Here is a 17,243-nt window from a genome sequence, read left to right as displayed (position 1 = left end):
TCAAGTGTTCCAAGAGTTCCACCCCCTTCGGCCTCCCAAAATGCTGGAATTATAGGCATGAGCCACCCTGCCCAGTCAGGGATTTCTTTATAGCAATGTAAAACAGACTAATTTAGAAAATTGGTACTGAGAGGCAAGCATTGCTATAAAGATAGCTGAAAATGTGGAAGCAGCTTTGGAACTAGGTAATAGGCAGAGAACAGAAGAGTCTGGAGGGCTCAGAAGAAGACAAGAAGATGAGGGAAAGTTTGGAATGCCTTAGAGACTGATTAAATGATTGTGAACAAATTGCTGACAATGACATGGACAGTGAAGTTCAGGCTGAAAAGGTCTCAGATAGAAATGAGGAACTTATTGGGACTGGAGCAAAGCGCACATGTGTCATGCCTTAACAAAGATCTTGGCTGCATTGTGTTCACACCCCAGGCATCTGTGGAAGTTTGAACTTGAGAGTGACAATTTATGATATATCTGGCAGAAGAAATTTCTAGGCAGCAAAGCAGTTAAGAGGTAGCCTGGCTGCTTCTAACAGGCTACACTCTGATGTGGGAGTAAATAAATGACTTAAAGTTGGACCTTATATTTAAAGGGGAAGCAGAATATAAAGGTTTGGAAATTTGCAACATGACCATGTGACAGAGAAAGGAAAAGTATTTCCACAGCCTGGGCAATATAGGGAGACTCTGTCTCTACAAAAAAAAGTTAAAAATTAGCCAGGCATGGTGGCTCTTGCCTGAGTAGTCCTAGCTACTTGGGAGGCTGAGGCAGGAAAATCCCTTGAGCCCAGAAAGTCAAGGCTACAGTGAGCTGTGATCATGCCACTGCACTCTAGCCTGGCAACAGAGTGAGACCCTGTCTTAAAAACAAAACAAACAAAAGATTTTTATGGGGAGATAAATTCAAGTAGACTGTAGAGCAACCATTTCCAGAAAGAGTTACATAACTAAAAAAAAAAGCCAAGTGCTGATAGTCAAGATAATTGGGAAAAGGCCTTGAAAGCATTCCAGAGATCTCTGAGGCAGCCCCTCCCATCACAGGCCCTAAAATCTAGGAGAACTAAGTGGTTTCAGGGACCAGGCCAGGGGTACCACTGCCCTGTGCTGTTTCCCACATCCCAGCTGCTCCAGCTCCAGCTGTGGCTCAAAGGGGCTCAGGTACAGCTTGGGCAACTCCTCTGGAAGGTGCAAGCCATAAGCTTTGGCAGCTTCCATCTGGTGTTAAGCCTCCAGGAACACAGAGTGCAAGAGTGAAGGAGGCTTCGCAGCCTCTGCCTAGATTTCAGAGAATGTACGAGAAAAACCTGGGTGTCCAGGCAGAAGCCTGCTGCAAGGACAGAGCCCTCAAGAGAACCTTTACTAGGGCAGTGAGGAGGGGAAATGTGGAGCTGAAGGCTTCACACAGAGTCCCCACTGAGGCACTGCCCAGTGGAGTTGTAGGAAGAAGGCCACCATCCTCCAAACCCAAGAATGGTAGAGCAACTAACGGCTAGCAATCTCGGCATAAACAAGCTACAGGGGCGGAGCTGCCTAAGGCCTTGGGAGGCCACTTTTTGCACCAGCATGCTCTGGATGTGAGACACAGAGTGAAAGGGGATTATTTTGGAGTTTCATGATTTAATAACTGCCCTGTTGGGTTTCAGCCCCTTTCTTATGGCCAATTTCTCCCTTTTCAAATGGGAATGTTGTCCAATGCTGACACCCCCATTGTATCTTGGAAGGAAATAACTTGTTTTGATTCTACAGGCTTATAGGTGGAAGGAATTCATCTCTAGATGAGAGTTGGGACTTAGGACTTTGAGTTAATGCTGCAATGAGTCAAGACTTTGGGGGACTATTGAGAAGAGATGATTATATTTTGACATGTGAGAAGGACATGTAATTTGGAGGCCAGGGGTGGAATGATATAGTTTGGATGTCCCCTCCAAATCTCATGTTGAACTGTAATCGTCAGTGTTGGAGATGGGGCCAGGTGGGAGGTGTTTGGGTCATAGAGCAGGATCCCTCATGATTTGGTGCTGTCCTCACGATAGTGGGTGAGTTCTCACAAGATCTGGTTGTTGTAAAGTGTGGCACCTCCTCACCCCTTGCTCCTGCTCCTGCTTTCACCATGTAATGTGCCTGCTCCTGCTTTGCCTTCTGCCATGAGTAAAAGCTCCCTAGGCTTCCCCAGAAGCAGAGCAGAGCCAGTGTGCCATGTGTGTACAGCCTACAGAACTGCAAGCCAATTAAACCTCTTTTCTTTATAAATTACCCAATCTCAGGTATTTTTTCTTTCTTTTTTTTGGAGACAAGAGTCTCGCTCTGTCTCCCAGGCTGGAGTGCAGTGGTGAGATCTCAGCTCACTACAACCTCTTCCTCCCAGGTTCAAATGATTCCCCTGCCTCAGTCTCCCAAGTATCTGGGACTACAGGTGCGTGCCACCAAGCCCAACAAATTTTTTGTATTTATAGTAGAGACGGGGTTTCATCGTGTTAGCCAGGATGGTCTTGATCTCCCGACCTCGTGATCTGCCCACCTCAGCCTCCCAAAGGGCTGGGATTACAGGCGGGAGCCACTGGGCTTTAAAGCAATGCAAAAATAGCCTAATCCAACTAATAGTAAGAGCAAACACTTAATTAACAATAATTATGTGCTAGGCACTAGTCTAAGCACTTTATAAATACTGATGCATTGACTCAATCTTCATAACAACCATGTGGAGGATGTCCTATTTTTATCCCCATTTTATAGATAAGAAAATAAAAGCACAGAGAACTAGTAAATTGCAGAGTCAGGACTCAAAATGGGTCATCTGACTTCAGAGTCAGAGCATGAGCCCCCAATGCAGAACTACAATTTTTATCTCTGAATTCCCACCACTGAGAATAGTACTGATTCACAACACATGAATCAGTCAGCAATGAGTTATTGAGCAATCGATTACAGCAGAATTGCAAGGCATTTTTATCTTTCAGCAGTTCTGAAGAAGAAAGATCTTATTGTCTGCTTCCTCTATTAATTTGATTCTAGCATGGTAAGGAGAGACTTTATTGGAATGATTATTATGCGGGGGAGGGAGGAGGTATTGTAATAGGGGAAAGGGGAAGATTGTAACAGAGAAAATGCTCTGATTCAAGCATCTCCCTCAACTAATCATTTAAAAATGATTAAAGCAATTCCCCAGTGTTCGGAATTGGTGGTCACCAGCAAAGACTCTAACAGCCACGGCCACTTGCTTATTGCTTATACCTAGGATGGGTGGGAAAAAGGAGTGGGTAAGAAATAGAAAGATCTGTCCCAGACAACAGTGAATTCTGGAACTGATTTAAAACTAGTTATGTGAGGAATGGAAATGGAGGGAGGCCCTAAAAGTCACTTAAGAATATCAAGGGGTAGCCGGGTGGGGTGGTACTCATGCCTGTAATCAAAACAATTTGAGAGGCTGAGTCAGGAAAATCACTTCAGCCCAGGAGTTCGAGATGGACAACATATTAAGACCTCATCTCTACAAAAAAAAAATATCCAGGTATGGTGGTAAACACTTGTAATCCTAGCTACTAGGGAGGCTGAGGCAGGAGGATCACTTGAGCCCAGGAGTTGGAGGTGGCAGTGAGCTATGATTGCTCTACTGCACTCTAGCCTAGGCAACAAAGCCAGAACTTGTCTCTTAAAAGAAATAAAATAAAAAAGAATATCAAGGGGCAACCTTAAAAGAGTCAGGTGAGGAGTAACTCTTTATGGTTTCATAACCACAGTCTGCCAACTCAGGAAGAAGCCACTGCACTTAAAATACAACACGCTGAGACTTGGCCCAGTCCACAAAGCCGTTCTCTGCTGAGCTGTCACACACACGCGTAAAAAACATCAGCAGCATTTCAGACAATGAAACTAGAACCTGTGCTCTCCACACAGCCCTGGAGCCCTGCTCTTGGAAAGAGCCAAGGACTCAGGCCACATTGGGGTCACTCTGCATTTCTTGCATGACAGGAGGCGGTCAAGACTCACCTGTAGGTATATGGCCCCACTTCTTCCACCCGAGGGGTCTCTCCTCTGAGGATCTCCTCTGGATTGGTGACATTGAAGAAATAGAACTGAGTATACACAGGCAGAGGGGGCTTCTCCCAGGAGTCAAAGGCCTCGGTACCATTCCGTAACACAATATTCTAAGGAAGAAAAACAAAAGGAGATTTTCAAAAATGTAAGGCAGTAGTTGGCTTTGAACCCAAGAGGCAGAGGAAGGGACCTGACCTCTGAGATCATTATTTTAATCATTTCACAGGCATTCAATTGCAGACTCCTGAGAATAGGGCCATATGTTACACCAATAGAGCCCACAGTTCTAAGTCAGAGAAGGCCTTTGATAAATATTTATAAAGGGGCCAGGCCTGGTAGCTCATGCTTGTAATCCCAGCACTTTGGGAGGCAGAGGTGGGTGGATCACTTGAGGTCAGGAGTTCGAAACCAGCTTACCCAACATGGTGAAACCCTGTCTCTATTAAATCAGTCGGGTGTGGTGATCCGTGCCTGTAATCCTGGCTACTCGGGAGGTTGAGGCAGGAGACTTGCTTGAACCCAGGATGTGGAGGTTGCAGTGAACCAAGATCATGCCACTGCACTCCAGCCTGGGTGACAGAGCAAGACTCTGTCTCAAAATAAATAAATATTTGTAAAGAAAGGGTACTAAAGACAATTCATGGGCGGAAGCATGAAGCATAGTGCTACCAAAACCTAGACCACAGATTGAGTGCCTAAAGGGCCTGCTGGTTTTTGTTATTTTTGAAGCTTCCATGGATAGTAGAATGTTCAGTAGAAGTTAAGCTCTTCTGAAAAGCACCATACACTCCTGGTTTGCCCAGATGAGAGAAGAACCAGGGGAAGGGCCCAGGAAGGCCAGTTTTGGCCCTTCCCCTTCAAGTAGAACCACATCCATCCCTACTGCCTCCACCACCAGGGGCTTTAAGTGTATTTTCTTATTGGACCCCCAAAACCCCTAAAATGTAATTGCCTATCCCTGTTTCAAAAACCAGGAGGCTGAGCCTCACTGTTAGCTGCCAATGGAGACCGCAGTATGTGCATAATCCCTCCTTCACTTCCCTCCCCTGATCTGTGTTATAGGATGAATAATGTCCTCAGGCTCTAAATTCCTATGCTGAAGTCCTAACCCCCAATACCTCACAATGTGCCTGTCTTTGGAGTCAGGGTCTTTACAGAGCTGATGGAGGTTAAATGAGGTCATGATCTAACAGGACTGGTATCCTTACTGGAGGAGGAAACTGAGATACAGACAAGCACAAAAGGAAGGCCACGTGAAAACACACAGGGCAGACAGCCCTCTACAAGCCAAGGAGTCAGGCCTCAGAAAAAACCAGCTCTGCCAACACCTCGATCTCAGACTTCTGACATCCAGAACTATGAGATATATTTCTGTTGCCTAAGCCACCCAGTCTGTTGTATTTATTTGGGAAGCCCTAGCAAATTAATACACCACGGCTCCCCTAGCGGTGAAGTATTCTCCCTGTCTCACTGACTTCCGTCTAGGCCAGGTGACTAGATTTGGCCAAGAGGATGTGGGTGGAATGGCAGTGCATCAATTTGGAGAGAAGGCCTTAAGATGCATGCCAAGTTTCCATCTGCCATCTTGAAGTTGCCACCCTCGGCTAAGAGAATAGCAAGCCGCAGGTAGCTGCTGATCCTTCAGCCTAGGTTCTAAAATGGAGATGTGCAGACTAGTACTAAAGCTGACCAGAAGCCTGGAGTCTAGCCTCGTTCCACTGAGCCAGCTGAGCTCAAACTGCAGCGAGCCTGCACACCCACATATCACTGTTATAAGCAATGAGACTGGGAGTCATTTGTTACTCACCATGGCAGCAGAGGCCTGATAAATACAACGCCTGAGGTTAACAGGCAGAAACCTACCACCTGGTATTCCCAATAGTCCTCCATCTGTTAATGGAGAAAAGCCTTGTATTTTTACAGTCAAAACGACTGAAGTACAAAAATAAAATAAAAGCACAGACTGCAAATAAATTAACCAAAATGTGAGTTTTCAGTGTTGAGAATTTGTACTAGTTATAATTCAGGTCTGGATTAGGAGAAGTCTTACATTCACTGTGGCTTTTGTGTGGATTTTTACAACAGAAATAAATTACATTAAGCAGAAAAAAAATTGTTCCCTTATCATTTTTTTAAGTGAATCTAAGAAAGTCAGATTCTATAAGATGTTATGGATAGACCCTAAGGCAGGGAGAAGGAGTGGATGCAAACAGAACCCACTTCATCTTGGCTTTCCCCCGTTCTTGCAAAACAAAGGCGAGCCTGATGCTGCCTCAGCTGCGGTCAGCTCTGCGGCAGAGGCCCAGGAGCAGCAGCCCCCACTCTTGGCTCTACCACACTTCACTTCCTATTACTGTCAGGACGCTTGAGTGAGCACTCTGTATTCCTGCCTAATTTTTCCTGACAAGCATCATAGTGTGTGCAGTTTGCAGTTGAGAAAGGACTTGAGATCTCATTTATTTGTTCATATGAAGAAAATCACATTAGAATTAGGAACCCTGAAAGAATCAGCAAACTTAAATGAACAGATGGCTAAACTCCCGGGTTTATCTTGCTGGGCTTGCATCCAGCTCTTAAGCAACCGTAAATCCAACGACAAGTAGAAGAGTTTCCAGAAAGAGGCGGTTTCCAGAAGGAAGGGTAAACCTGGCTGTTCTGACATGTGTCAACAGTCTGACCTGATCTTGTTCCTCCAACTTTCAGGAGAGAAATAAACGTTTAGTACATTTGACTTCTTAATGCAACAAAGCAAATGAAAAACTAACAAGAACAATAAAAGCAGTCCCTGACAACAGCATGCCAGAGTCACAACCAATCCAACTGTGTTATAGGCGGGGCTTCTCCTCTGTCTGCCTCCATTCCCATGCCCCTTCTCTGGCCACTACTTAGCTGAGTCAACGGCACCCAGACAAATCCTCATAGCCCCTTTTACTTCACTCAAATCTTGCCCTCGAGAATGGTGGCTTTTCCTGCTCCTTTTATGTATCTCTTTTCTTCAAACTTAACAAGCTGGATGTTTGTCAAGAAACCTCTGTCAATCCCAGAGTAGATCACGTGTTGGAGAGAGAGTGTGTGTGTGTGTGTGTGTGTGTGTGTACGCACATGTGTGTGTGTGCACTCGCGTGCAAGTGCACTAAATAGGGAGAGAGGGAATGAGAGAACAGAGGGAAGTTGTAAATACAGCTGTCAACATTTCTAAAACAGTTGTGTCTTTATTTTTGTTTTCTCACTTTCAGCTCAGAGGACAGTTACCATTCAGTTACCATTACTACTACACCAGCTGCAATTTACTGTGAGTCTGCTAAAGTCAGGTGCTGTGCTAGGGGCTTTATAATGTGTATTATGTCTGAGTTTCACATTGATACTACAAAATAAAAATCCCCATTTTGCAGACAAAGAAATGGTGGCACTGGCTGTCTCAAATCACAAAACCAGTAAGTGAAATCAAATCTGACCAAGTCCAGGTCTGCAGATTTGCAAAGCCTGTGCTCCACCATCCAGCAGCTGCCACCCCATGACACCCTGAGGGTAGTTGCCAGATTTAGCAAATAAAATCTGAGATACCCACTTAAATTTGAATTTCAGATAAACAATAAATAATTTTATGATATAATTATATCCCAAATATTGAATGGGCTAAGTAAAAAATGCTTTTATTCATAGGAGATGCATGCTGCAGGATTTAGGAACAAAGTGTGTGTTATCTAAAACTTACATTCAAATAATTCAACAAAAAGTGCATCAGAGAGATAAAGTGAATATGACAGGATGTTAACAATTGATACATTGGACTGAACTGAAATATCACATGAGACAGACTTATGCTAAAATATTATTTGTTGTTTATCTGAAATTCAAATTTAATTGGGTGTCCCGTATTTTATTTGGCAACTCTAGCCCAGAGGGACAGTGAAATTATGGAGAAGCCATAACTTCGGAACTCTCTGGACTCTGAACTCTCAGGGTTTCCTGGAGTGTCACCCCTGTCAGGTGGAGGAAAGGAAACCAGGCAGCTGCGTGAGATCACAGTCAGCTCCCAGTCAGGAGCCCACCGATGAGAAACCGAGAAAGGGAAAGTTCAACTCCAGAGTTTCCAGGTGGCTGTGCAGCCCCAGTTATGCTAATGTGTCCAAAGAAAGCACCTCAACCTCCTGCCACAAGATGGTCCGGCGAGGGCTCCGTTTTGACTTAAATTTCTAATTTCTGCCCCTTCTCATTATATTCAGAGCATTGAAGTGTGTACTCCCAGGAGCTTGCTCGGCAAAGGCAGGCCTGAGAAACCAACAAATAATAACCTCAGCCTCAAGACTGCGGACTGTCTGGCACAGGAAGTCATTCATTCCATCAGATACAAGGAGCTAGTGTCTGGCTCAAAAGCGCCCTTTGCCAGTCTGAACAGAAAGCCATGGCTTGGGAACAACTGATCCTCCTCACCGAGGGTTCTGCTGTGATGGTGACAGCCACCAGACAAACCTTGTAATCAGCTGAGTCTTCTTAGTTACACTAAATGAAAAATCAGCATAAGGTCTTAAATCAGTTTTACAGTGTGACTCTGGATATTAAGATTGGCATTGTGGAGTCACAGTATAACTGTTGCTTATTGATTTTAATCAAGACAGACATGATGGGTTTTTCCATGCACAATACTGTGGCACTACCACTAAAACAAAATACTGGAACATTATCAAGTTATACAGTGAATTCACAGTGTCAACAGCTAAATTGATAATTTGGACTGAAAAACATACTTTTCAGTTAATCAGCCAATATGTGCCTATTAAGAGCTTTCTATGTGCCCGGATTATGCCCTGCAAACAGGCATAGGCCCTGTTTGTAAGAGGAAATTTAGCTAAGGACACAAAACCAACACGCATATAACAGGGAGTGAAAAATTATGTGCAAGACCCAGTAATTCAGCCTAACAAATAGCTGACGCCTGAAATTATTTGGATCCTTCCAGTGGCATAGATCCGTGCTAAAATCTCCCCATCTGAACATCTCACAGGCTGCTCCAAGACAACATGACCAAAATGGACTCATGATTTTCTCCCCTAGTTGATCACTAAGTCCTGCTGATTTCACCTCTCCTCTTCCCCATTTCTAGCCCAAGGCTCATTTGATCATGGCTTGGACTGTGACAATACGGTATGTTCGCTCCTAAATGGTCTCCCTCTCTCCAGCCTTTTTCTTTTCAATTTCTTCATCCACCTCAGCCTTCAGAGAAGCCTGTCAAAAGTGCCTAATGGAATAGACACTCTACTGCTGCTCACAGGATAAAGTCCTCAGTCCTTGACCTGTTGTGATCTGATGCAACTACATCACCTGTTACTATCTATCATTTCCTGGTAGGCATTTTATGCACCAGCAACACGCAACCATCTACTGTTTCCCAGCACCCACCACACAAGTTCTCAGGCCGTGCCTTGGCCTGAGTCACTCACTGCCCTTCACCCAGAAGTCTCTGCAAGGCCGGCATCACCTGGTTCACTTCTACTTGGGCTTCAGGGCTCAATTCAGAAGTGCCAACTCTCAGAAGGCCCCTCTGGACTGTGTGTTCTCATTACTTTCATGAAACTTCACAAGTTTTATAAAGAAAATGTGTTTATCGGTCTTTAGTATCAGATTGGGTCTGATACTAAGGACTGTATCTTTTTCATGAATCCCCAGCACACAATATGGTTTCTGGCACAGAAGGGACACAATAAACAATTAATGAAGAAACAGATGATACCGTAGCATATAACACAATGCTGTGCCAGGCATTCATCTTCTGCTGTTTACCTCGTTCTTCTTGGTAAAGTCTTCAGTGTAGCAAAATGCTACATATTCTAAACAATACATGAGAGAAAGGTGATCTGAATTTCAGTACTGCAGAATCAAGAAGAGACAGCAACTTTCTTAGGTGCAAATATTTTTTTTCAAGGAGATATTCTGGCCTCCTTTCATAAATGGTTAAGACTAGTTTGGAATTAGCAGGGTTCATTTTTATGCATAATTAATATGCCAAAGGCACATAAGCATTAGTTCTAAGTCTGTTAGATCTGTCTTTAGCAATTTTGGTTTTAATGAATTTTTTTATAACATCCTTTTTCATAGCAAGCATAGCATAGGATTTTCACAACCTTAAAATTGATGAAATTCTTTCATTCTTTCCATAAATATTAACTTAGCAATTGCTTTGTGCCAGCCATCGTTCTAGGTATTGAAGACATAACAATAGAACAAGAATTCCTACTTTCCATTTTATTGGTAAATTCCGAAAACTCCTTGAGGTAACAAGGAACAAAATAGACTTGTAGCGATAAAATATCACATTTATCTAAGGGGAAAATATCTAGAAATCATGATAAATTATCAATCTATAGAAATTTCTATATTCATATTAGAAGAGATGTTTAAAGTAGCAGATAATATTATTACAAATGTGCAGAAAAAGTCATATGTTGCCTCCAATTTCTGTTCACAAATGAGGCTATTGATTGTTGTTACTTTTTTTAAAATTAATTAATTTTTTTGAGACGGAGTCTCACTCTGTTGCCCAGGCTGAAGTGCAATAGCATGATCTGGACTCACTGCAACCTCTGCCTCCCAGGTTCAAGTGATTCTTCTGCCTTAGCCTCTCGAGTAGCTGGGATTATAGGTGCACACCATCACACTTGGCTAATTTTGTATTTTTAGTAGAGATAGGACTTCACCATGTTGGTCAGGCTGATCTCAAACTCCTGATCTCAGGTGATCTACCTGCCTCAGTCTCCCAAAGTGCTGGGATTACAGGTGTGAGCCACTGAGCCAGGTCTAATGTTAATTTAAATCAGGTAAATGTTACTTCATCCACTCCCTACCAATTCCACCGTATTTGTTACAGAAAATTTGGACAATGAAGAAAGTAAAAGGACAAAAATTTAATTCCCCTGTAATCCACATCATGTTATTAAATAGTTTTTGAAACTGTTGTTTTAATGTCTGTATACTAATCCACTGTATTAGTTTATTTTATAAAATATACCAAATCAGTTTATTTGATCATTTTTTTTTCTTTTGAGATGGAGTCTCACTCTGTTGTTCTGGCTGGAGAGCAGTGGCACAATCTCAGCTTACTGCAGCCTCTGCCTCCCAGGTTCAAGCAATTCTCCTGCTTCAGCCTCCTGAGTAGCTAGGATTACAGATGCTGGCCACCACACCTGGCTAATTTTTGTATTTTTAGTAGAGACAGGGTAGGGGGTGGGGGGCATGGGCGGTTCACCATATTGACCAGGCTGGTATCGAACTCCTGACCTCAGGTGATTCACCCACCGTGGTCTCCCAAAGTGTTGGGATTACAGGTGTGAGATACTGCACCCGGCCTAATCATTCTTTTACTATAGGACATTTGTGGTGTTTTCATGCTGAAGTAAATGTTCTTGAATATATTTGTCCAAATCAGTGAATAATACATGTTTTTTTCTTTTTTTTGAGACAGAGTCTTGCTCTTGCTGCCCAGGCTGGAGTGCAGTGATGCAATCTTGGCTCACTGCAACTTCTGCCTCCTGGGTTCAAGTGACTATCATGCCTCAGCCACTGGAGTAGTTGGGATTACAGGTGCATACCACCACACCCAGCTACCTTTTGTATTTTTAAAGAGATGGGGTTTCACCATCTTGGCCAGGCTGGTCTCTAACTCCTGGCCTTGAGTGATCCACCTACCTCCACCTCCCAAAGTGCTGGGATTATAGGCGTGAAGCACCACACACCCAGACAAAATCAGTGAATAATTTATTCAAATAGACTCCTAGAGTGGGATTATTGGGTCTAGGGACAAAAAGTTTTTATGAACTCATGAGCCTTTGAATATCAACACATTGCTCCAAAAGCAGTGTCTGAGCAACCATTTCAGCATATCCAGCCTAATATTGGTGTTCAAGGTTTTCAGACATTTTTGCTTCTTTGGTAGTGGCAAAATAGCATCTTCTTGTTTGAACTTGCATTTCTTGAATTACTGGAGAAGCATAATAGTTTTTACCATGTATGAAGGAAGACTGTTTTAAAACAAAAGTAAAAGAATTTTCAACCAGCATAAGCTTCCATTTGGGTTCACAGAAGGCTGGGCAGAGGCAGAACTGAGAACAGCCTCTCTGAGCTGTGTGTAGTGGACATAGAGTCGCTGGCCAGGCTGACACCTGACCTGTAGATGAAGGATCAGATGCAGCCTGGATTAGCTTGAAAGCTGAACACTGACATGATTTAATACAGCCACAACCCAAGTCAGCCTGACAGCAGTCTTTCAAGAAGGCAACACCATGAGAATCGTTAAACCAGCTGTCCTGATGTAAGCCACTTCCAAGTGATAAAAATAAGCACTCAGGGAATGCATTAGGCTTTCACAAGAATCCATAATACTTTTAAGGAAAGTTTCGAAACTCAAGAGCACTACTGGTTGTTCCTTAAGGTCAGTAAAGTGCTATTTAATAATTAAACACAACTTAAGCATCCATGTTACCATCTGCACAGTCTAAATTCACCCAGAGATAATGCAGACCAACTTGGAGAGCTTGGCCTAATTGTGTATGGATGGTGTATTGGCCTAATTGTGTACTGGACTCCAGATTAATAAAACTCATCAAATGGCAAAACACCAATTGATTTGCTTTGCTTTTTAAAATTGCTCCCTGAAATGAAGCAAACCCAACCCAGACTCTTGCAGTAATTTATCTCCACTGTTTATACTTATTCTCTATTGAGCTAAACAAAATAAACTGCCATTAACATTCTACTCTTATTCCCTGACCTTATTTTAACTTAGTAAAAATGTATTGGCATTCATTTATTTATGTCACTGTTGCTTAACTCATTTTGATTTAATTGTAACTGTCACAATTTTAACTAATGAGTTCTGATAGTTCAGATTCAAATGCTAGCTCATGGGTGAGCTGTTACTTTGTTAGGGCGGGGTGCGGTGGCTCACAACTATAATCCCAGCACTTTGGGAGGCCGAGGCGGGTGGATCATGAGGTCAAGAGATCGAGACCATCCTGGTCAACATGGTGAAACCCCATCTCTACTAAAAATACAAAAACTTAGCTGGGCATGGTGGCGCGTGCCTGTAGTCCCAGCTACTCAGGAGGCTGAGGCAGGAGGCGGAGGTTGCAGTGAGCCGAGATCGCGCCATTGCACTCCAGCCTGGGTAAACAAGAGTGAAACTCTGTCTCAAAAAAAACCAAAAAACAAAAAAACTTTGTTTATAAATTACATATGGTGGAATGGCAATCCCAAAAAACCTCCTGCTACAAAATACCCACTAACTTATTTTTGAAAGTTTCTAGGTGATTATAAATGTGCAGCCAAGTTTGAGAACGGATGACTTAAAGGGGAAAAAAAGCAGCTACCGGATAGAAACTTAAACATAGAACCAGGTGAAAACTGGGAGGCGGGGAAACATATATGGGGTGGTGAGAAAGAGGATTTTAAGATGTGAATAAATGAGAAATAAAGCCATGGAAACAAGGCCCACGTTCTTGTGTAACTTGTACAGCCAATCTCATTATTTTGCAACCTGTTTGGTTGTGATTATATCTCTCAACATTGAAATAAGTAATATTTTCATCACCTACCTATTTCTATGTCTCCTCTTCCATTACTGTTGATTATCAGAAGTACAGTGTTAAAAGAAAATATCCTTAAAATGGGAATTTTGGGGGCTGGGAGGACTGGTGAGATGTTAGTCAAAGGACACAAAGTTTCAGTCTGATATGAATAAATTCAAGAGATCTATGGTACATCATGTGATTACAGTGAATAATATATTGGGCCAGGCACGGTGGCTCATGCCTATAATCCCAGCACTTTAGGAGGCAAAGGTGGGAAGATTGCTTAAGTTCAGGAATTTGAGACCAGCCTGGGCAACATAACAAGACCCCACCTCTACAAAAAAATCTTTAAAAATTAGCCTGGCATGGTGGTGCACACCTGTAGTTCCAGCTACATTAGAGGTTGAAGCAGAAGGATGGCTTGAACCCAGGAGGTCAAGGCTGCAATAAGCCATGGCTGCACCACTGTTTTCCAGCCTGGGTGACAGAGAGAGGCCCTATCTCAAAAAAGTAAATAAATAAAACCGAAACGAAAAACCCCAAACACTGTATATTTGAAAAATGCTGGGATCAGATTTTAAGTGTTCAAAACAAAGATAAGCGACTGAGGTAACATGTATGTTAAATTGCTTGATTTAGCCATTTCACTATGCATATCTGTCTATATCTATCTCTCTCAAAACATCATGTTGCATACCCTAAATAGGTTCAATTCTGACTTGTCAATCAAAAAAATGAATATAAAAAAATGGGACTTGCAGTAAGTGATTACATTAGTTTAACAAAGGCATTCTGCCTCACACTCTCTCTGGAAAGGGTGTGAAATTCAGAAGCTGAAGGGGCCAGAAGGCTAGGACAAATGGTCATGGGTTGTTACATTTGTTTACATGTCAAACCCCAACACTATTCATTTCTACAAAGAAACACACCCTCTCCCATTTCTGTTAAACACATGATCCTCTCAAGCTAGCCTTCATTTTCCTTCTTTTGTTAAGGAGTGTCAGATATAGAGAGCACATGCACAGCAACAGACACCTTCACTGGGCCTTGGGAGCCAATAAGGGTGAAAAGGACAGTGGGTGCTGTGGTCTGAATGTTTATGTCCCCTCAAAACCCCTATGTTGATATCCTTACCCCCAAGGTGGTGAGATTAGGAGGTAGGGCCTTTGGAGGTGATTAGGTCATGAGTGTAGAGCCCTCTCAAATGGGATTAGTTCTCTTATAAAAGGGACCCCAAAGAGCTCATTCACCATGTGAAGTTAGAGTGAGAAGACCATAATCTATGAGGCAGTGAGCCCTCACCAGACACCAAATCTGCCGGGACCTTGATCTTGGACTTCCCAGCCTTGAGAACTGTAAGAAATACATTTCTATTGTATATAAGCCACCAAGTCTATGCTATTTTGTGACAGCAGCCTGAATGGACTAAGACAGCAGGAAACAGGGAAGGTAGGTCTCTTCTAAGGGTCAGTCTCTTTTCTGGCAGGACAGCTGTCACACAGAACTTGGTATGGCCAGCACCAAAGAACATCCACATGTTTCAAGAGAAGCTGGAAATCTGGACCAATGGGTGAAGTTTCCAGATTTTAAAGGTATACATCATTCATAAGACAAACGTGATCACTGGCCTACAGAATGCGACAAAATGTAAGACTAAACAACAAAATGCAAATAAAATCATTTCCAAAGACATAGTTTTCTCTATTCATCCAAGTAATACTTACTGACCCTCTGTTTGATAGAAGACATTGCATTTGGCAGTAAGAAAAGACACAAAACTAAGTATGACAGGACCTCTGCCTTCAAGGAGAGCTTTCATACTAGAATAAAATACCAAACTACGTCATATGGGTAGAAAATCCCTGCAGGGCTGAGGCTAGAAGGGAATTATTGAGTAATTCAATTATAGAGATACAAATGCTCTTGCCTACTATGATCAGCACTCAGGGAAAGACAGGAGATTGTGGAATCGGAATTATTGATGGCCCAAACTCCTGTTTTTAATACTGGACTCATAGGAAAGCTAAAAGGACACAGTAAATGAAAGACACACTAAGCAAAATCCTGGTTGTTTGAAAACATTAACAATACAGTTTCCAAACTGGCCTTACAGGAATATAAAACTGATATTATGTATTTTTTTAAATATTCTAAAAATCAGAATAATTAATTAAATGAAAACTAGATCAACAGTTCTCAAAGTATGATCTCAGGACCCCTCCCTCAGAGGGCCCTAAGACTTTCTCAGGAAGGCCCATAAGGTCAAAACTATTTTTATATTAATGCTAAGGTATCATTTGCCTTTTTTATTCTATTCTTTTTGAGTGTAGAGTGGAGTTTTCCAGAAGCTACATGACATGTAATGATGTCATATTGGAATATGTGCTTGTGTACTCTTCTGTTTTAAAAACTTCTCAAAAATACATATCAGTTTCAATTTCTAATATTGTAAATATCAATAGGTATAACCCACAGAAACATAAGTTATTTGGGGTCCTCAGTAATTTTTAAGAGTGTGAAGGGGCCCAGGAGTTTGAATTGGATTAGAACATCTGTAAGGGTGGAGACTGCATCTTGTTCAGTGTTATATCCATAGCTCTTAGCACACTGCCTTGCAAATGGTACACACTCAGTAAATACTTGCCAAATAAAAGAATGACTGCGAAAGCATGTACCTAAAGGTGCTTTTAGATATAGAAAGCAAACACCTAAAGTGGTCTTTAGTTTCCCTTGGTTGTTTTTTCCCATCATCAACTTTGATTAGAAATGGTCCCATCCTTAGTGTATCATGCATAGATGTACATATCTTGATGATATGGCCAGGAATGTCTAGTCACTTGGCCAACATCCTGTGTTTTCATTAATGAGCTTATAATTCCACCTCCTGATTCTTCCTGGGAAACAAGCAAACGTCTGGCAGAACAGATGGCCCATTTGCTGTGGCCTGACAGAATGAAATCTTGTATTTTATTAAACAATAAAGCAAAGAAGTTTCCACAGGCAGGAACCTTCCCCTCCTCACCAAATAATATTTCCTTTAATGTAAACTTGCAGATTAACAGCAATTATTAGTAGTAATATCCTCAGTTAGAATTATCATCTTAAGGAATGAAGACACGGGCTAAAATAATCACTATACAAATATAAACAACGTTTAAAAAATGCCTATTCCTAAAATTGCAGATTATGATCCCACAGCAACCCGCCTCCAGTAACAGGTTTTATGATAAGCACTTTAACCTGGGTTCTGTTCCTAATGAGTCTGATTCAGCAGGTCTGGGGTGGGGTCTGGTATTTTCTAAATCTTCATAAGTGATTTGGATGCATCTCCTACAGTCTAGGGATTATGCTGACAACTGGTGGTCTACTGTATTGTCTTAATCATGAATAAGGAATGCACTCAGAGTCAACATGAATTAGTAAGATACTGAAAGAAACTTAATATGATTTTGATATCACAAGATCGTGTTTCTAAAATCCAGGAAATAATTTGGATAATTTTAGGAGTTAGAGAATCTTGCAAGGAGATTAATGACACTGCCTCTGTTTATAGCGCTGTGGTTTCTTCTTGTGCTGAGCCAATCACATTGCTCCACTACAAACTTGGAAAAGAGAAACTAGGAGATGAAGCATGTCCATGAGAGATCAG

General features: G+C 42.2%; 1 protein-coding gene across 1 annotated transcript in view; it reads right to left on the bottom strand.

The window, feature by feature from the left end:
- Window positions 1-17,243, bottom strand: part of SCARB2 (scavenger receptor class B member 2) — a 63,630-nt gene that overhangs the window by 40,995 nt on the left and 5,392 nt on the right. The window contains exon 2 of the mRNA XM_002745692.6: window positions 3,984-4,141. Within this exon, the coding sequence (XP_002745738.1) occupies window positions 3,984-4,141 (158 nt within the window). The remainder of the gene's footprint in view (window positions 1-3,983; window positions 4,142-17,243) is intronic.

This window comes from Callithrix jacchus, chromosome 3 (genome assembly GCF_049354715.1).
Source record: "Callithrix jacchus isolate 240 chromosome 3, calJac240_pri, whole genome shotgun sequence".
NCBI classification, from domain to species: Eukaryota; Metazoa; Chordata; class Mammalia; order Primates; family Cebidae; genus Callithrix; species Callithrix jacchus.
This window is presented reverse-complemented; position numbering and strand designations above follow the sequence as displayed.